Source organism: Scyliorhinus torazame, chromosome 11 (genome assembly GCF_047496885.1).
Source record: "Scyliorhinus torazame isolate Kashiwa2021f chromosome 11, sScyTor2.1, whole genome shotgun sequence".
NCBI lineage: Eukaryota > Metazoa > Chordata > Chondrichthyes > Carcharhiniformes > Scyliorhinidae > Scyliorhinus > Scyliorhinus torazame.
Window position 1 is genome coordinate 62,991,722 of NC_092717.1, and position 20,281 is coordinate 63,012,002.

General features: G+C 60.7%; 1 protein-coding gene across 2 annotated transcripts in view; it reads left to right on the forward strand.

The window, feature by feature from the left end:
• ppp1r17 (protein phosphatase 1 regulatory subunit 17) overlaps positions 1 to 20,281 on the forward strand; it is a 190,713-nt gene that overhangs the window by 74,657 nt on the left and 95,775 nt on the right. For both annotated transcript variants that reach the window (XM_072467368.1, XM_072467369.1), the window contains exon 2: positions 15,415 to 15,522. In XM_072467368.1, the coding sequence (XP_072323469.1) occupies positions 15,444 to 15,522 (79 nt within the window). In that variant the 5' untranslated portion in view covers positions 15,415 to 15,443. The remainder of the gene's footprint in view (positions 1 to 15,414; positions 15,523 to 20,281) is intronic.

Below are 20,281 nucleotides of genomic sequence, written 5' to 3' on the forward strand. Positions count from 1 at the left end.
ACTGCGGCGTGCGGCCCGGTAACCGCGGCGTGCAGCCCGGTCACCGCGGCGTGCGGCCCGGTCACTGCGGCGTGCGGCACGTTCACTGCGGCGTGCGGCCCGGTCACTGCGGCGTGCAGCCCGGTCACTGTGGCGTGCGGCCCGGTCACCGCGGCATGCGGCACGTTCACTGCGGCGTGCGGCCCGGTCACTGCGGCGTGCGGCCCGGTCACCGCGGCGTGCGGCCCGGTCACCGCGGCGTGCGGCACGTTCACTGCGGCGTGCGGCCCGATCACTGTGGCGTGCTGCCCGATCACTGTGGCGTGCAGCCCGGTCACTGCGGCGTGCAGCCCGGTCACTGAGGCGTGCGGCCCGATCACTGCGGCGTGCGGCCCGATTACTGCGGCGTGCTGCCCGATCACTGCGGCGTGCTGCCCGATCACTGCGGCGTGCGGCCCGATCACTGTGGCTTGCGGCCCGATCACTGTGGCGTGCAGCCCGATCACTGTGGCGTGCTGCCCGATCACTGTGGCGTGCAGCCCGGTCACTGCGGCGTGCAGCCCGGTCACTGAGGCGTGCCGGCCGATCACTGTGACGTGCTGCCCGGTCACTGCGGCGTGCGGCCCGGTCACTGTGGCGTGCGGCCCGATCACTGCGGCGTGCTGCCCGATCACTGAGGCGTGCGGCCCGATCACTGCGGCGTGCTGCCCGATCACTGCGGCGTGCTGCCCGATCACTGTGGCGTGCAGCCCGATCACTGTGGCGTGCTGCCCGATCACTGCGGCGTGCTGCCCGATCACTGTGGCGTGCAGCCCGATCACTGCGGCGTGCTGCCCGATCACTGCAGCGTGCTGCCCGATCACTGTGACATGCGGCCCGATCACTGTGGCGTGCAGCCCGATCACTGTGGCGTGCGGCCCGATCACTGCGGCGTGCGGCCCGATCACTGCGGCGTGCAGCACGGTCACTGCGGCGTGCAGCACGGTCACTGCGGCGTGCGGCCCGATCACTGTGACATGCGGCACGTTCACTGCAGCGTGCTGCCCGATCACTGCGGCGTGCGGCCCGGTCACTGAGGCGTGCGGCACGTTCACTGCAGCGTGCTGCCCGATCACTGTGGCGTGCTGCCCGGTCACTGCGGCGTGCGGCCTGATCAGTGTGGCGTGCGGCCCGATCACTGTGGCGTGCGGCCCGGTCACTGTGGCGTGCGGCCCGATCACTGTGGCGTGCTGCCCGGTCACTGTGGCGTGCGGCCCGATCACTGTGGCGTGCGGCCCGATCACTGCGGCGTGCGGCCCGGTCACTGTAGCGTGCGGCCCGATCACTGTGACGTGCGGCCCGGTCACTGTGGCGTGCGGCACGTTCACTGCAGTGTGCGGCCTGATCAGTGTGGCGTGCGGCCCGATCACTGTGGCGTGCGGCCCGGTCACTGTGGCGTGCGGCCCGGTCACTGTAGCGTGCGGCCCGATCACTGTGGCGTGCGGCCCGGTCACTGTGGCGTGCGGCCCGATCACTGCGGCGTGCGGCCCGGTCACTGTAGCGTGCGGCCCGATCACTGTGGCGTGCGGCCCGGTCACTGTGGCGTGCTGCCCGATCACTGCGGCGTGCGGCCTGATCAGTGTGGCGTGCGGCCCGATCACTGTGGCGTGCGGCCCGGTCACTGTGGCGTGCGGCCCGATCACTGTGGCGTGCGGCCCGATCACTGTGGCGTGCGGCCCGGTCACTGTGGCGTGCGGCCCGATCACTGCGGCGTGCGGCCCGGTCACTGTAGCGTGCGGCCCGATCACTGCGGCGTGCGGCCCGATCACTGTGACGTGCGGCCCGATCACTGTGACGTGCGGCACGGTCACTGTGGCGTGCGGCCCGATCACTGCGGCGTGCTGCCCGGTCACTGTGGCGTGCGGCCCGATCACTGTGGCGTGCGGCCCGATCACTGCGGCGTGCTGCCCGGTCACTGTGGCGTGCGGCCCGATCACTGTGGCGTGCGGCCCGATCACTGCGGCGTGCTGCCCGGTCACTGTGGCGTGCGGCCCGATCACTGTGGCGTGCGGCCCGGTCACTGAGGCGTGCGGCCCGGTCACTGCGGCGTGCGGCCCGATCACTGTGACGTGCGGCACGTTCACTGCAGCGTGCAGCCCGGTCACTGTGGCGTGCGGCCCGATCACTGCGGCGTGCTGCCCGGTCACTGTGACGTGCTGCCCGATCACTGCGGCGTGCTGCCCGGTCACTGTGACGTGCGGCCCGATCACTGTGACGTGCGGCCCGATCAATGCGGCGTGCTGCCCGGTCACTGTGACGTGCTGCCCGATCACTGTGGCGTGCGGCCCGGTCACTGCAGCGTGCTGCCCGATCACTGTGGCGTGCTGCCCGGTCACTGCGGCGTGCTGCCCGGTCACTGCGGCGTGCTGCCCGGTCACTGTGGCGTGCTGCCCGGTCACTGAGGCGTGCTGCCCGGTCACTGCGGCGTGCTGCCCGGTCACTGCGGCGTGCAGCCCGGTCACTGCGGCGTGCTGCCCGGTCACTGCGGCGTGCTGCCCGGTCACTGTGGCGTGCTGCCCGGTCACTGTGACGTGCTGCCCGGTCACTGTGACGTGCTGCCCGGTCACTGCGGCGTGCTGCCCGATCACTGTGGCGTACGGCCCGGTCACTGCGGCGTGCTGCCCGGTCACTGTGGCGTGCGGCCCGATCACTGTGGCGTGCGGCCCGATCACTGCGGCGTGCGGCCCGATCACTGCGGCGTGCGGCCCGATCACTGTGGCGTGCGGCCCGATCACTGCCGCGTGCTGCCCGGTCACTGCGGCGTGCGGCCCGATCACTGTGGCGTGCGGCCCGATCACTGCGGCGTGCGGCCCGGTCACTGCGGCGTGCTGCCCGGTCACTGTGGCGTGCGGCCCGATCACTGTGGCGTGCGGCCCGGTCACTGCGGCGTGCTGCCCGGTCACTGTGGCGTGCGGCCCAATCACTGTGGCGTGCGGCCCGATCACTGTGGCGTGCGGCCCGATCACTGCGGCGTGCGGCCCGATCACTGCGGCGTGCGGCCCGATCACTGTGGCGTGCGGCCCGATCACTGCGGCGTGCGGCCCGATCACTGCGGCGTGCGGCCCGATCACTGCGGCGTGCGGCCCGGTCACTGCGGCGTGCGGCCCGGTCACTGTGGCGTGCTGCCCGGTCACTGCGGCGTGCTGCCCGATCACTGCGGCGTGCTGCCCGGTCACTGTGACGTGCTGCCCGATCACTGCGGCGTGCTGCCCGATCACTGCGGCGTGCTGCCCGGTCACTGCGGCGTGCGGCCCGATCACTGCGGCGTGCGGCCCGATCACTGTGGCGTGCGGCCCGATCACTGTGGCGCGCTGCCCGATCACTGTGGCGTGCTGCCCGATCACTGTGGCGTGCTGCCCGGTCACTGCGGCGTGCGGCCCGATCACTGTGACGTGCGGCCCGATCACTGTGGCGTGCGGCCCGATCACTGTGGCGTGCGGCCCGATCACTGTGGCGTGCGGCCCGATCACTGTGGCGTGCGGCCCGATCACTGTGGCGTGCGGCCCGATCACTGTGGCGTGCGGCCCGATCACTGAGGCGTGCAGCCCGGTCACTGCGGCGTGCAGCCCGGTCACTGCGGCGTGCAGCCCGGTCACTGCAGCGTGCAGCCTGGTCACTGCGGCGTGCGGCCCGATCACTGTGGCGTGCGGCCCGATCACTGAGGCGTGCGGCCCGATCACTGCGGCGTGCAGCCCGATCACTGCGGCGTGCTGCCCGGTCACTGTGACGTGCAGCCCGATCAATGTGGCGTGCAGCCCGGTCACTGCGGCGTGCAGCCCGATCACTGTGGCGTGCTGCCCGATCACTGAGGCGTGCAGCCCGGTCACTGCGGCGTGCAGCCCGGTCACTGCGGCGTGCAGCCCGGTCACTGCGGCGTGCGGCCCGATCACTGGGGCGTGCGGCCCGATCACTGGGGCGTGCGGCCCGGTCACTGCGGCGTGCGGCCCGGTCACTGTGGCATGCTGCCCGGTCACTGCGGCGTGCAGCCCGATCACTGTGGCGTGCTGCCCGGTCACTGTGACGTGCGGCCCGATCACTGTGACGTGCGGCCCGATCACTGTGACGTGCGGCCCGGTCACTGCGGCGTGCGGCCCGGTCACTGTGGCGTGCTGCCCGGTCACTGTGGCGTGCGGCCCGATCACTGTGGCGTGCTGCCCGATCACTGCGGCGTGCGGCCCGATCACTGCAGCGTGCGGCCCGGTCACTGCGGCGTGCGGCCCGATCACTGTGGCGTGTGGCCCGGTCACTGAGGCGTGCGGCCCGGTGACTGCGGCGTGCAGCCCGGTCACTGTGGCGTGCAGCCCGGTCACTGTGGCGTGCGGCCCGATCACTGCGGCGTGCGGCCCGGTCACTGTGGCGTGCGGCCCGATCACTGTGGCGTGCGGCCCGGTCACTGTGGCGTGCGGCCCGGTCACTGCGGCGTGCGGCCTGATCACTGCGGCGTGCGGCCCGATCACTGTGGCGTGCGGCCCGGTCACTGTGGCGTGCGACCCGATCACTGCGGCGTGCGGCCCGGTCACTGTGGCGTGCGGCCCGATCAATGTGGCGTGCGGCCCGATCACTGCGGCGTGCAGCCCGGTCACTGCGGCGTGCGGCCCGATCACTGCGGCGTGCGGCCCGATCACTGTGGCATGCGGCCCGGTCACTGCGGCGTGCGGCCCGGTCACTGTGGCGTGCTGCCCGATCATTGCGGCGTGCAGCCCGATCACTGTGACGTGCGGCCCGGTCACTGTGGCGTGCGGCCCGGTCACTGTGGCGTGCTGCCCGGTCACTGCGGCGTGCTGCCCGGTCACTGCGGCGTGGGGCCCGGTCACTGCGGCGTGCTGCCCGATGACTGCGGCGTGGGGCCCGGTCACTGCGGCGTGCAGCCCGATCACTGCGGCGTGCTGCCCGATCACTGCGGCGTGCAGCCCGATCACTGCGGCGTGGGGCCCGGTCACTGCGGCGTGCTGCCCGATGACTGCGGCGTGGGGCCCGGTCACTGCGGCGTGCGGCCCGGTCACTGCGGCGTGCGGCCCGGTCACTGCGACGTGCGGCCCGATCACTGCAGCGTGCAGCCCGGTCACTGCGGCGTGCGGCCCGATCACTGTGACATGCGGCACGTTCACTGCAGCGTGCTGCCCGATCACTGCGGCGTGCGGCCCGGTCACTGAGGCGTGCGGCACGTTCACTGCAGCGTGCTGCCCGATCACTGTGGCGTGCTGCCCGGTCACTGCGGCGTGCGGCCCGATCACTGTGGCGTGCGGCCCGGTCACTGTGGCGTGCGGCCCGATCACTGTGGCGTGCTGCCCGGTCACTGTGGCGTGCGGCCCGATCACTGTGGCGTGCGGCCCGATCACTGCGGCGTGCGGCCCGGTCACTGTAGCGTGCGGCCCGATCACTGTGACGTGCGGCCCGGTCACTGTGGCGTGCGGCACGTTCACTGCAGCGTGCTGCCCGGTCACTGTGGCGTGCGACCCGGTCACTGTGGCGTGCTGCCCGATCACTGCGGCGTGCGGCCTGATCAGTGTGGCGTGCGGCCCGATCACTGTGGCGTGCGGCCCGGTCACTGTGGCGTGCGGCCCGATCACTGTGGCGTGCTGCCCGATCACTGTGGCGTGCTGCCCGGTCACTGTGGCGTGCGGCCCGATCACTGTGGCGTGCTGCCCGGTCACTGTGGCGTGCGGCCCGGTCACTGTGGCGTGCGGCCCGATCACTGCGGCGTGCGGCCCGGTCACTGTGACGTGCTGCCCGATCACTGTGGCGTGCTGCCCGGTCACTGTGGCGTGCGGCCCGATCACTGTGGCGTGCTGCCCGGTCACTGTGGCGTGCGGCCCGGTCACTGTGGCGTGCGGCCCGATCACTGCGGCGTGCGGCCCGGTCACTGTAGCGTGCGGCCCGATCACTGTGACGTGCGGCCCGATCACTGTGACGTGCGGCACGTTCACTGCAGCGTGCAGCCCGATCACTGTGGCGTGCGGCCCGGTCACTGTGGCGTGCGGCCCGGTCACTGCGGCGTGCGGCCCGATCACTGTGACGTGCGGCACGTTCACTGCAGCGTGCAGCCCGGTCACTGTGGCGTGCGGCCCGATCACTGTGGCGTGCGGCCCGATCACTGCGGCGTGCTGCCCGATCACTGTGGCGTGCGGCCCGGTCACTGCGGCGTGCTGCCCGATCACTGTGGCGTGCTGCCCGGTCACTGTGGCGTGCTGCCCGGTCACTGCGGCGTGCTGCCCGGTCACTGTGGCGTGCTGCCCGGTCACTGTGGCGTGCTGCCCGGTCACTGCGGCGTGCTGCCCGGTCACTGCGGCGTGCAGCCCGGTCACTGTGGCGTGCTGCCCGGTCACTGCGGCGTGCTGCCCGGTCACTGCGGCGTGCTGCCCGATCACTGTGGCGTGCGGCCCGGTCACTGCGGCGTGCTGCCCGGTCACTGTGGCGTGCGGCCCGATCACTGTGGCGTGCGGCCCGATCACTGCGGCGTGCGGCCCGATCACTGTGACGTGCTGCCCGGTCACTGCGGCGTGCTGCCCGATCACTGTGGCGTACGGCCCGGTCACTGCGGCGTGCTGCCCGGTCACTGTGGCGTGCGGCCCGATCACTGTGGCGTGCGGCCCGATCACTGCGGCGTGCGGCCCGATCACTGCGGCGTGCGGCCCGATCACTGTGGCGTGCGGCCCGATCACTGCCGCGTGCTGCCCGGTCACTGCGGCGTGCGGCCCGATCACTGTGGCGTGCGGCCCGATCACTGCGGCGTGCGGCCCGGTCACTGCGGCGTGCTGCCCGGTCACTGTGGCGTGCGGCCCGATCACTGTGGCGTGCGGCCCGGTCACTGCGGCGTGCTGCCCGGTCACTGTGGCGTGCGGCCCAATCACTGTGGCGTGCGGCCCGATCACTGTGGCGTGCGGCCCGATCACTGCGGCGTGCGGCCCGATCACTGCGGCGTGCGGCCCGATCACTGTGGCGTGCGGCCCGATCACTGCGGCGTGCGGCCCGATCACTGCGGCGTGCGGCCCGATCACTGCGGCGTGCGGCCCGGTCACTGCGGCGTGCGGCCCGGTCACTGTGGCGTGCTGCCCGGTCACTGCGGCGTGCTGCCCGATCACTGCGGCGTGCTGCCCGGTCACTGTGACGTGCTGCCCGATCACTGCGGCGTGCTGCCCGATCACTGCGGCGTGCTGCCCGGTCACTGCGGCGTGCGGCCCGATCACTGCGGCGTGCGGCCCGATCACTGTGGCGTGCGGCCCGATCACTGTGGCGCGCTGCCCGATCACTGTGGCGTGCTGCCCGATCACTGTGGCGTGCTGCCCGGTCACTGCGGCGTGCGGCCCGATCACTGTGACGTGCGGCCCGATCACTGTGGCGTGCGGCCCGATCACTGTGGCGTGCGGCCCGATCACTGTGGCGTGCGGCCCGATCACTGTGGCGTGCGGCCCGATCACTGTGGCGTGCGGCCCGATCACTGTGGCGTGCGGCCCGATCACTGAGGCGTGCAGCCCGGTCACTGCGGCGTGCAGCCCGGTCACTGCGGCGTGCAGCCCGGTCACTGCAGCGTGCAGCCTGGTCACTGCGGCGTGCGGCCCGATCACTGTGGCGTGCGGCCCGATCACTGAGGCGTGCGGCCCGATCACTGCGGCGTGCAGCCCGATCACTGCGGCGTGCTGCCCGGTCACTGTGACGTGCAGCCCGATCAATGTGGCGTGCAGCCCGGTCACTGCGGCGTGCAGCCCGATCACTGTGGCGTGCTGCCCGATCACTGAGGCGTGCAGCCCGGTCACTGCGGCGTGCAGCCCGGTCACTGCGGCGTGCAGCCCGGTCACTGCGGCGTGCGGCCCGATCACTGGGGCGTGCGGCCCGATCACTGGGGCGTGCGGCCCGGTCACTGCGGCGTGCGGCCCGGTCACTGTGGCATGCTGCCCGGTCACTGCGGCGTGCAGCCCGATCACTGTGGCGTGCTGCCCGGTCACTGTGACGTGCGGCCCGATCACTGTGACGTGCGGCCCGATCACTGTGACGTGCGGCCCGGTCACTGCGGCGTGCGGCCCGGTCACTGTGGCGTGCTGCCCGGTCACTGTGGCGTGCGGCCCGATCACTGTGGCGTGCTGCCCGATCACTGCGGCGTGCGGCCCGATCACTGCAGCGTGCGGCCCGGTCACTGCGGCGTGCGGCCCGATCACTGTGGCGTGTGGCCCGGTCACTGAGGCGTGCGGCCCGGTGACTGCGGCGTGCAGCCCGGTCACTGTGGCGTGCAGCCCGGTCACTGTGGCGTGCGGCCCGATCACTGCGGCGTGCGGCCCGGTCACTGTGGCGTGCGGCCCGATCACTGTGGCGTGCGGCCCGGTCACTGTGGCGTGCGGCCCGGTCACTGCGGCGTGCGGCCCGATCACTGCGGCGTGCGGCCCGATCACTGTGGCGTGCGGCCCGGTCACTGTGGCGTGCGACCCGATCACTGCGGCGTGCGGCCCGGTCACTGTGGCGTGCGGCCCGATCAATGTGGCGTGCGGCCCGATCACTGCGGCGTGCAGCCCGGTCACTGCGGCGTGCGGCCCGATCACTGCGGCGTGCGGCCCGATCACTGTGGCATGCGGCCCGGTCACTGCGGCGTGCGGCCCGGTCACTGTGGCGTGCTGCCCGATCATTGCGGCGTGCAGCCCGATCACTGTGACGTGCGGCCCGGTCACTGTGGCGTGCGGCCCGGTCACTGTGGCGTGCTGCCCGGTCACTGCGGCGTGCTGCCCGGTCACTGCGGCGTGGGGCCCGGTCACTGCGGCGTGCTGCCCGATGACTGCGGCGTGGGGCCCGGTCACTGCGGCGTGCAGCCCGATCACTGCGGCGTGCTGCCCGATCACTGCGGCGTGCAGCCCGATCACTGCGGCGTGGGGCCCGGTCACTGCGGCGTGCTGCCCGATGACTGCGGCGTGGGGCCCGGTCACTGCGGCGTGCGGCCCGGTCACTGCGGCGTGCGGCCCGGTCACTGCGACGTGCGGCCCGATCACTGCAGCGTGCAGCCCGGTCACTGCGGCGTGCGGCCCGATCACTGTGACATGCGGCACGTTCACTGCAGCGTGCTGCCCGATCACTGCGGCGTGCGGCCCGGTCACTGAGGCGTGCGGCACGTTCACTGCAGCGTGCTGCCCGATCACTGTGGCGTGCTGCCCGGTCACTGCGGCGTGCGGCCCGATCACTGTGGCGTGCGGCCCGGTCACTGTGGCGTGCGGCCCGATCACTGTGGCGTGCTGCCCGGTCACTGTGGCGTGCGGCCCGATCACTGTGGCGTGCGGCCCGATCACTGCGGCGTGCGGCCCGGTCACTGTAGCGTGCGGCCCGATCACTGTGACGTGCGGCCCGGTCACTGTGGCGTGCGGCACGTTCACTGCAGCGTGCTGCCCGGTCACTGTGGCGTGCGACCCGGTCACTGTGGCGTGCTGCCCGATCACTGCGGCGTGCGGCCTGATCAGTGTGGCGTGCGGCCCGATCACTGTGGCGTGCGGCCCGGTCACTGTGGCGTGCGGCCCGATCACTGTGGCGTGCTGCCCGATCACTGTGGCGTGCTGCCCGGTCACTGTGGCGTGCGGCCCGATCACTGTGGCGTGCTGCCCGGTCACTGTGGCGTGCGGCCCGGTCACTGTGGCGTGCGGCCCGATCACTGCGGCGTGCGGCCCGGTCACTGTGACGTGCTGCCCGATCACTGTGGCGTGCTGCCCGGTCACTGTGGCGTGCGGCCCGATCACTGTGGCGTGCTGCCCGGTCACTGTGGCGTGCGGCCCGGTCACTGTGGCGTGCGGCCCGATCACTGCGGCGTGCGGCCCGGTCACTGTAGCGTGCGGCCCGATCACTGTGACGTGCGGCCCGATCACTGTGACGTGCGGCACGTTCACTGCAGCGTGCAGCCCGATCACTGTGGCGTGCGGCCCGGTCACTGTGGCGTGCGGCCCGGTCACTGCGGCGTGCGGCCCGATCACTGTGACGTGCGGCACGTTCACTGCAGCGTGCAGCCCGGTCACTGTGGCGTGCGGCCCGATCACTGTGGCGTGCGGCCCGATCACTGCGGCGTGCTGCCCGATCACTGTGGCGTGCGGCCCGGTCACTGCGGCGTGCTGCCCGATCACTGTGGCGTGCTGCCCGGTCACTGTGGCGTGCTGCCCGGTCACTGCGGCGTGCTGCCCGGTCACTGTGGCGTGCTGCCCGGTCACTGTGGCGTGCTGCCCGGTCACTGCGGCGTGCTGCCCGGTCACTGCGGCGTGCAGCCCGGTCACTGTGGCGTGCTGCCCGGTCACTGCGGCGTGCTGCCCGGTCACTGCGGCGTGCTGCCCGATCACTGTGGCGTGCGGCCCGGTCACTGCGGCGTGCTGCCCGGTCACTGTGGCGTGCGGCCCGATCACTGTGGCGTGCGGCCCGATCACTGCGGCGTGCGGCCCGATCACTGTGACGTGCGGCACGTTCACTGCAGCGTGCAGCCCGGTCACTGCGGCGTGCGGCCCGATCACTGTGGCGTGCGGCCCGATCACTGTGGCGTGCGGCCCGATCACTGTGGCGTGCGGCCCGATCACTGCGGCGTGCGGCAAGTTCACTGTGGCGTGCGTCCCGGTCACTGTGGCGTGCGTCCCGGTCACTGCGGCATGCGGCACGTCCACTGCAGCTTGCAGCCCGGTCACTGCAGCGTGCGGCCCGATCACTGCGGCATGCGGCACGTTCACTGCAGCGTGCTGCCGGGTCACTGGCGTGCGGCCCGGTCACTGTGGTGTGCGGCGCGGTCACTGTGTCGTGCGGCCCGATCACTGTGTCGTGCGGCCCGATCACTGTGTCGTGCGGCCCGATCACTGTGGCGTGCGGCCCGATCACTGTGGCATGCTGCCGGGTCACTGGCATGCGGCCCGGTCACTGTGGTGTGCGGCGCGGTCACTGTGTCGTGCGGCCCGGTCACTGTGGCGTGCTGCCCGGTCACTGCGGCGTGCGGCCCGATCACTGCGGTGTGCGGCCCGGTCAATGTGGCGTGCGGCCCGATCACTGCGGTGTGCGGCCCGGTCAATGTGGCGTGCTGCCCGGTCACTGTGGCGTGCGGCCCGATCACTGCGGTGTGCGGCCCGGTCACTGCGGCGTGCTGCCCAGTCACTGCGGTGTGCGGCCCGGTCAATGTGGCGTGCGGCCCGATCACTGCGGCGTGCTGCCCGGTCACTGCCGGGTGCTGCCCGATCACTGCGGCGTGCTGCCCGGTCACTGCGGCGTGCGGCCCGGTCACTGCGGCGTGCAGGATTAGGTTATTGAGTTGGATGATTAGCCATGATCGTGATGAATGGCGGAGCAGGCTCGAAGGGCCAAAAGGGCCTGCTCCTATCTTCTATATATCTATGTCACTGCCGTGTGCGGTCCCGGCCGGTGCTGTGTACAGCTTGATTGTCTCACAACAAATTCCGAACATCCAGAGCAACAATGGGGTAAATGGCCAGAGTATCTGTTTTTAATGCGGAGAAAAAGGTTCACCAGGATATCCTGCTATTGTTTTTTTAATTTGGAACTCCCAATTCTATTTTTTCCAATCAAGGTGCAATTTAGGGTGGCCAATCCCCACCTTGCCAGTGCCCCTGTCAGTTCCAGCTGTGTACCATGACAGTGCCAGGCTGACATCCAGGTGGCTGTGCCATGGTGCCAGGCTGTCACTGCCAAGGTGCCTGGGTGGCACCAGAAGTGCCAAGGTGCTACCCTGCCCAGAGGGCAAGCACCTGAGGGCCTCCAATCCCCTGGGAGAACACCACGAGTGCTGTTCCATCTGGTCCCTATTTGTGGAGAGCAGCACTGAACAGCGCTCGCCCGAGATCTCGTGAGGGTGTTAGATAGCACACTTTGGGTAGATATTAGAGTGAGACTGGCTATCTCACTGCTGTATGAAGATTTGCTAAAATGTGATCCAGCTCACAATGGGCAGGATTCACATTGCGACGTCTCGCATGATTGTGTTAGATTTTGTGAGGCGTGGCAAGACGGGTAGATCCCAGAAGAGGGCTCTCCCAGCATCTACAGGCCATGCTGGGCTGCCTTTCAGAGCAACATGGCTGGTAGATCTCACCCATGAAGCTGATATAATGCTTCTGCACTGTCCTCTTCACAGTTTACAATATGTCCAAGTTTTGTGTCAACCGCAAACTTTGAAACTGTCCCCTGCACACTAAGATCTTGATCATTAATATGTATCAGGAAAAGCAAGACCAATCCCACTACAAACCTTCCTCCAATCTTAAAAATAGCAATTAAGGATTGCTCTCTATTTCCTATTATTTAATATCCATGTTGCTACTACCCCTTTTATTGCATGAGTTATAATTTTTCTCACAATTCTGTTGTGTGGCATTGTATCAAATGCCTTCTGAAAGTCCATGTTACCTCCTCAAAAAACTCCAAATTAGTTAAACATGATTTCCCCTTCAGAAACCCATGTTGGCTCTTCCTAATCAACCAAAATGTTTCTATGTGGCTAGCAATTCTATCTGACTCGCAGAGCCAGAGACCCAGGTTCAATTCCAGCCTTGGGTTACTGTCTGAGTGGAGTTTGCACGTTCTCCCTGTGTCTGCATGGATTTCCGCCGGGTGCTCCGGATTCTTCCCACAGTCCAAAGATGTGAATTAGGTAAATTGGCCATGCTAAATTGCCCCTTAGTGCCAAAAGTTAGGTGAGGTTACGAGGTTATGGGGAAAGGGTGGGGAAGTGGGCCTAGGTAGGGTGCCCTTTCGGAAGGTTGGTGCAGACTCAATGGGCTGAATGGCCTCCTTTTGCACTGTAGGGATTCGATGATTCTATAAAATAATTTTTCTAGAAGCTTGCTCACTACTGATGTTAGACGGACTGACCTGTAATTGCTGGGGCTATCATCGCAATCCTTTTTGACAAGAGCATAACATTTGCCTCTCCAGTTCTCTAGCACCTCTCCTGAGCCGCTGCGCTTCCCACTCTCACTTCCTTCAATATCCTTGGATGCATCTCCTCCGGTCTTGGTGCCTTGTTAACTTTCAGTACTGACAGTCTATTAAGCACTTCCTCCTTATCAATGTTGAATTCTTCCAGGGACAGAATTTTGTTATCTGTCTCCAGGGCCTGTTGCACTGTATTACCAGGGGAAGACAAGCCATGCCCATTTTTACAGCAATTGTTGCAGTATTTTTGTAAGTTAAGAGTTTAAATCTCCCAAAGCTTCTTTTGAAGCTACACAGATAAAGTAGGTGAGTAACAGGGTGGGGTGGGTATGCTTGGGTGGGTATGCTATGTGGATAAAAGGGTAGGGTGGGTAGGAGGTGGGGGGGGGGGGGGGGGGTTATGATGGCAGGTGGTAGGGAAGTTCATTATGCATTACTCTATATGCACCAAAATTATCCCAATCATGAGTGGACTCAGTTTACCAGCTTCGGCACTGAGCACTGGATACTTTGGGCATGCTTTATGGCCCTTGTTACTATCATCCTGCTCTCAGCCATGGCTCAATTGGTAGAACTGTCACCTCTGAATCAGATGGATGTAGGTTTGAGTTCCATCACAGACTCTTTAGCACACAAATCTAGTCTGACATTTCCGAAGAACAAAGGGACCTTGGCATGTTTGTCCATAGATCTCTGAAGGCGGAAGGGCAAGTTAACAGGGTGGTGAAAAAGGCATATGGGACACTCTCTTTTATCAATTGGGGCATAGATGACAAAAGCAGGGAGGACATGATGGAGTTGAAGAAGTGTTGCACAATTGGAGATGCTATCGTTCAGGTGTGCACCACAATCTGAAGGCCCCTTCAGATTTGTGGAACCCTCTCCTCAGGGACCTGAGCCCATACACTCCCCACTCCCCCAGGCCTACCGCCCACCACTGAGATCACCCCCTCTCCCTCCTGACCCCTGACGGCATCCCCTACAATCCCACCCATAGGATCCCTGGTACTTACCTGGTGCGGTTCTGAGACTTAGGCTCAAGCACAGTGCCGCAGTACCTCTTTTGGCCACTTTAGCACTGTGCCTGAGGTGCTGTCAGCCAATCTGATTTGCCAACATCTCTCCAAGGCAGGACATCTGCCAAAGGGCGGATGGAAGTCCCACCTGCTGACAATCAATGCTCAATTGAGCCTGAATGGCAGCGAGCCTGTCAGAGGATGTGTTCCCCTCTGACTCCCAGTGTGGCAGGCGCTGAGCGCTCGCCATCCTGAAAATTCAGCCCCAAGTTTTGTTTTGCAAACATGAACTTCTTCATTATCTGTGTAATTGTGAATGGAGCTGAACAGCAAATAGCCCCACTTCTCACACTGTGATGGTCGGGTGGCCATTTTATAAACCGAACAGTTGTAAATATTTGGGGCTGCGATGTTGCTCTGAGAAACTATTGCAGCTGGAGGAGCCACCAAAGAGCTTTATCCCTGATTCTCATTGAGTTCAGCTTTAAAGGGCTGCTTAGGGTCAGTCTTGCTCATGTACTGTCTTGATGTCAATGAAAATTCTTAGCACATCGCCTCTGGAGTTGAACTCTTCCCTCCATATTTGGATGTCGCTGTAATAAGGTCTGGAGCCAAGTGGCCTTCACGGAACACAAACTGAGCAGCAGTGAACTGGAGCAAGTGCTGTTTGAAAGCACAGTTGCTGACTCTTTCCATCGGTTTGATTGAGGATTAGGCATTCATTGGCCAGATTGAACCTTATTTTGTTTTGTAGGCAGAACATACCCAGGTTATTTCCCGTATTGTTGGCTAGATGCTAATTTTGTAGCTGGACTGGAATAGCTTGGCTTGAGGCATGGTTAGTAATGGACTTGTAAACAAGTCTTTACAATGCAGTTGGAGCCCATACATAGCCTTTTCTTATCGTGATGTAGTGTGAATCAAAGCAGCTGGAGAGTTGGATTTGTTACCACAATGGTCAGATTTTTATTCTCAAGTAATCAAAGAGTCAAATCTACTTCTGAGGTTTAAATATCTTTCATAGGACCAGGTTACTTGCTGACTCCGTGCTTTGTTCATTTGTAAGCAAAGACAAGTAACAAAATGAATCAATAGGAGTCACATGCAAGAAGACAATGTTTTGTTTAAATATGTATTTTTAAATTATCTACTCTTTCATGGGTTGTGGGCATTGCTGGCAAGGCCAGCATTTGTTTCTCATCCATAATTGTTCTTCAACTGAGACCATTTCAGAGGCTGTTAAGAGTCAATCACATTGCTGTCCTGGAGTTACATGTCGGCCAGAGTATGTAAGGTTAGCAGCTATTCCACAGTCCAGGCATGGTTATAATATAGTTCATGTAATTTTCATTAATGCCACCACCCCTTTGCATCTTATATTTAAAACATTCTGTAAGGGAAATGTATTTTAAGAAGCAAATACATGCTCCTTCGAAAAATAGGGTTGACTATAAACGTTTCATTTCTGCTATCTGCTTATTATTCTGCTTTGTTGCAGATTTATATAAAAAGAAGTTCTACATCACCATGACAACAGAGTGTGCATGGTCACCAGAAGAAGCAGATGACAGACTGGACAACAGTGATCAGCTCTGCAAGCACTTAGGTAATTAATCTGGTGTGATATCCATAGAGACAGTTCATTACACCAATGGAAAAAAATGTCATCATCCAGGCTGAAAGAGTGCAGGATGTTTCTTTGAAACATGAGTGGAGTTTGCTTCAGGGCACAAGATTGGCCAACCCAGCCAGCTGGAGGCACAGATGGAAAGTGCATGTCCTTAAACTGCTCGAAATATCAATGGGAAGCGCAGCCCTTAAAAGAGTTGTGTACGACAAGAGTCATTTGATTTGGCAAAAAGAAATGAAGATTATTTAGTTTCCATCAGACATCAGGGGCGCGATTCTCCTACCCCCCACCGGGTCGGAGAATCGCCGGGGGCCGGCGTGAATCCAGCCCCCGCCGTGTCCCAAATTCTCCGCCACCGGAGATTCGCGGGAATCGCGCCGCACCGGAAATCCCCCGGCGATTCTCCGGTCTGCGATGGGGCGAAATCCAGCCGCTGTCAACCCACGCCAGCCGGCGTGGATTGAACCACCTTTCGAACGGCGGGACAAGGTGGCGCGGGCGGGCTCCGGGGTCCTGCGGGGGGGCTTGGCTCGCGATTGGAGCCCACCGATCCGCAGGCGGGCCTGTGCCGTGGGGGCACTCTTTTCCTTCCGCCTTCGCCATGGTCTCCACTATGGCGGAGGCGGAAGAGACCCCCTCCACTGCGCATGCGCGGGGATGCCGTGAGCGGCCGCTGACGCTCCCGCGCATGCGTCGCACGGCAAAGTCATTTTCGCGCCAGCTGGCGGGGTACCAAAGGCCTTTCCCGCCAGCCGGCGGGGCGGAAATCAGTCCGGCGCGGGCCTAGCCCCTCAAGGTGAGGGCTCGGCCCCTCAAGATGCGGAGAATTCCGCACCTTTGGGGCGGCGCGATGCCGGACTGATTCGCGCCGTTTTTGGCGTCGGTCGGCGGACATCGCGCCGATTGCGGAGAATCCCACCCCCTATGTTAAATATACAGCACACAAAAGGTTAATCAGGAAAAGTTGCTGATGTATTTGCTTCTACAGTTGCTCCGTGCATGTGTACATTCCAGTAGACATTTCTACATTAACAGAGCACAATCACAGCCAGATGAAAAGTATCCTCACCATTGGTGTATCACTCCAGTATAATGGTAGCCATGATGTGGAGATGCAGGAGTTGGACTGGAGAGGGCACAGTAAGAAGTCTCACAACACCGAAAGTTAGTGACTCCAAACAAACCTGTTGGACTTTAACCTGGTGTTGTAAGACTTCTTAATCTCTCCAGTATAAAGTATAGGTACAATTACATGGGAAACCCAGGGTCTCATTAGTTTCTGCCGAGTTAAATTAAATGTAAAAAAACATATTCCATTTTTTTAGTCCTCAATCACAGAACTGGCCTCTCCAGGAACTTAATTTGGATTCAAAGTGGATAGAATCACAGAATACTACGTGCAGAAGAGGCCCTTCAGCCCATTGAGTCTGCACCGACGCATGAAAGGCCCTGACCTGCCCACCTAATCCAATTTACCAGCACTTGGCCCACAGCCTTCAATGTTGTGATGTGCCAAGTACTCATCCAGGTACTTTTTAAAGGATGTGAGGCATCCCGCCTCTACCACCCTCCCAGGCAGAAAGTAAACAGAAGAAATAGTTAAATGTGCACAAAACATTCCCAGCAGAGAAGCTGATGTTTGATGAAGCATTAACAATTTGCAGAATTGATTCTGCTGGAAGCAGCTCTGTTTGTTTTGACTCTCAACCTACTGACGCACACCCAAAATATAGACTTGTCGGTTTTTACCACATCTATGAAGTGACCTGGTGTCAGTTTCCAGAATTCTGCTTTTGTTCCAGTTTTATCTGATAATTCATTATTTCCCAAATAACCATAAGAGAACATTTAGATTCATGGTCTGCAGCTGGAAATTTTACTTTCTATTAGTGCCAAAGATTTTTGAAGAAGCTTGTCAAATAGCATAAATTTCTAGAAGGCATTTGTGGAATGTGCACTCTACAAGAGCATTGTAGCTCATGGGTTTATACCACTGATTTCCATAAATACGGACACCAGGAACAAAAGCTATACAAAAAAGAGAAGCGTTATTGGGAAGGTGCACACAGGATTACCTAGTGTCAGAAAGAGCACTGGGATGAAGGCAATGGTTAATGAATATCCAGGGAGATTTTGGAAAGAGGAAATAATTTTAAACATGAAAGGGGAATAAGTTTCAGACAGAAACCCCAGCAATCTGCAATCTGTTTGAGCATCACTGCACTCAAACAGGGAGCTTGAGATTATCTTGCTGACAAGACTGCAATTTGGCAAGTTGGACTAGTTCAGAATTGTAGCTGAATCAACCCTAGGAGTTATGAATTTGGCAGAAGCTGTTGAAAGCTGCAGAAAGTCAGCTTCAGTTGGGAATTGTAGAGTGAAGTTGAACAGGTCCACAGAGATTGAGGGCCAAAGATCAAAGTAAAACTAATGTGAGCAAAAGTGGAGGATTTAGAGGGAAAAATAAAATTGAACATAAATCAACAGTGTGCATAACTATGATACAATGAAGTCATGGAGAGGAGTGACGAGGGTTGTACAGCTGTAGTTGTCTATATGGATTTTCAACCAGTACCTGATAAAGTGATGCATAACTGACTTGTTAATATAACTATATAACTATGAGTTTAAAGTGAGAAATATTAACACAGAGAATAACTTCAAATGGTACTGTTCAAAAGGGAATTGGCTAGGTAATTGAAAGAGAAAAAACTGGAAGACAGCAAGAACAGGAGAGGGGGACTAACTGGATAGCACAAACACAATGGAGTAAATGCCCTCCTTATTTGCTGTAAGATTCTGTGATACCATATAGAGATATAAAATAATTATTTTCTTTTTTCGGCTACACTTTACTGATACTGAAAACTTTGATTTAGTATTCGGATTTAGTTCTGACAGAAATTTATGCTTGCTTAATTTTAAGAGAGCTGTGTTTATATCCTTTTAAGGTAAAATTAGCAAGTATAGCAAGGGGATTGAGTGCAGAGCAGTCCTGCATTGTTTATGGTCAAATTTGTCATTTTTAAAATTGGGAAATTAGTTGATGATTGTCTCAAGGTATGCTCAACTACACATGAACTGTATATTCACTTTGCTACACAAACTAGCAAAAAGAGTTGATAGGAACTGAGCTTCTCAAATCAAACTGCAGCTGATCATCAGTGAACTAATAAAGCCGAGGTTAAGAGAAGACAGAGAGGTTCCGAAAAAGTCTTTTTTTTTGACACAAGATTGTTAGGGTAGCGAATGCCCGATCTGAAACAATGGGTGGAAACAGGATCCATAACAATTTTCTGAAAATTAAAGTGAATACAAACATGGAAAAGGAATATTTAAGGACCTGGGACAAAAGGGAAACCCACGGCAGAGAGCTGTCACAGGCACAATGCGCCGAATGGTCTCTTCCTGTGTTGTGAAGTAGTATGATTTAATAATCCTGCAACAGAGGAACTTGCAAGATGATTTGTTGAGCTCAGGAAAAGTGGGACTGAAAAGTGCAAGAACAGAGAATGAAAATAATTGGAGGAGTAACAATACGGAGCACAAAACAGAATTGATTACAACAATGTGTTAACTACTGTAGATGTAAGATCGTATGAACATACGGACAATGATCTGGAGTAGACCATTTGGCCCCTCGCGCGTGCTCCACCATTTATTAAGATCATAGCTGATCTGATTGGAACCTGCTTCCACCACCTTTGCAGGAAGAGAGTTCAAACAACCCTCTCAGTTGAAAAGGTCACCTCACCTCTGTTATAAATGGATGACCCCTTATTTTTAAACAATGATCCTTAGTTCTAGATTCTCCTACAAGGCGAAACATTCTCTCCACATTCACCCTGTCAATACGCTCAAGATCTTAAGGGCTGGATTCTCTGCCGGCAGGGATCCTCCGTTTCACCGGCAGTGCACTCACGCCAGCGGATTTCCCGACGGCTTGGGGGTGCCCACAATGGGAAACTCCATTGGCTGACTGATGGGACGGATGATCCCGCTGCCAGCGGGGGCACGCCACACCAGAAAATGGTGTGGCGGGACGGAGAATCCCACCCTAAATGTTTCAATCAAGTCGCCTCTTATTTTTCTAAACGCCAGTGGATACATGCACAGCCATTCCTCATATGACAACTCACCCATTCCGGGTATTAGTCTGGTAAACCTTCTCTGAACTGCCTCCAATAAAAAAATAACTTTAAAAGACTATAAAAATAATAATAATCTTTATCGTCACAAGTAGGCTTACATTAACACTGCAAAAAAGTTACTGTGAAAAGCCTCTAGTTGCTGCGATCTACCGGCCGCGTTGTACCCAAAAGGCCTGCCAGCAGATGTCGGGAGGTCCCTCTTCCAGGAGCTACCTGACTCATTACATCTCGTGAGATCTAACCCAATCAGGTGAGCCGTCACAATCTGAATCCCGCCCATTGTGGGCTGAATCACCGTTTTGCAAATCTGCATATCAGCATCATTCAGTGCTGGTCTATACAAAAGGGGACCACACGGGACGGCACTCGTGGGGTCTCCCAAGGATTGGAGGCCCCCAGATGCTTGCTCTCTGGGCAGGGTGCCACCCTGGCACAAGTGCCTCCCCTGCCAGAAGGTACCTTTGAAGTGCCACCCAGATGACTGCCTGGCACTGCCAAGGTGCCCACATGGCAGTGCCAGCTGGCAGGGGTACTGCTCGGCTGGTAGTGCCAAGGTGCCATGCCGGCATTTTTCCCATGATGGG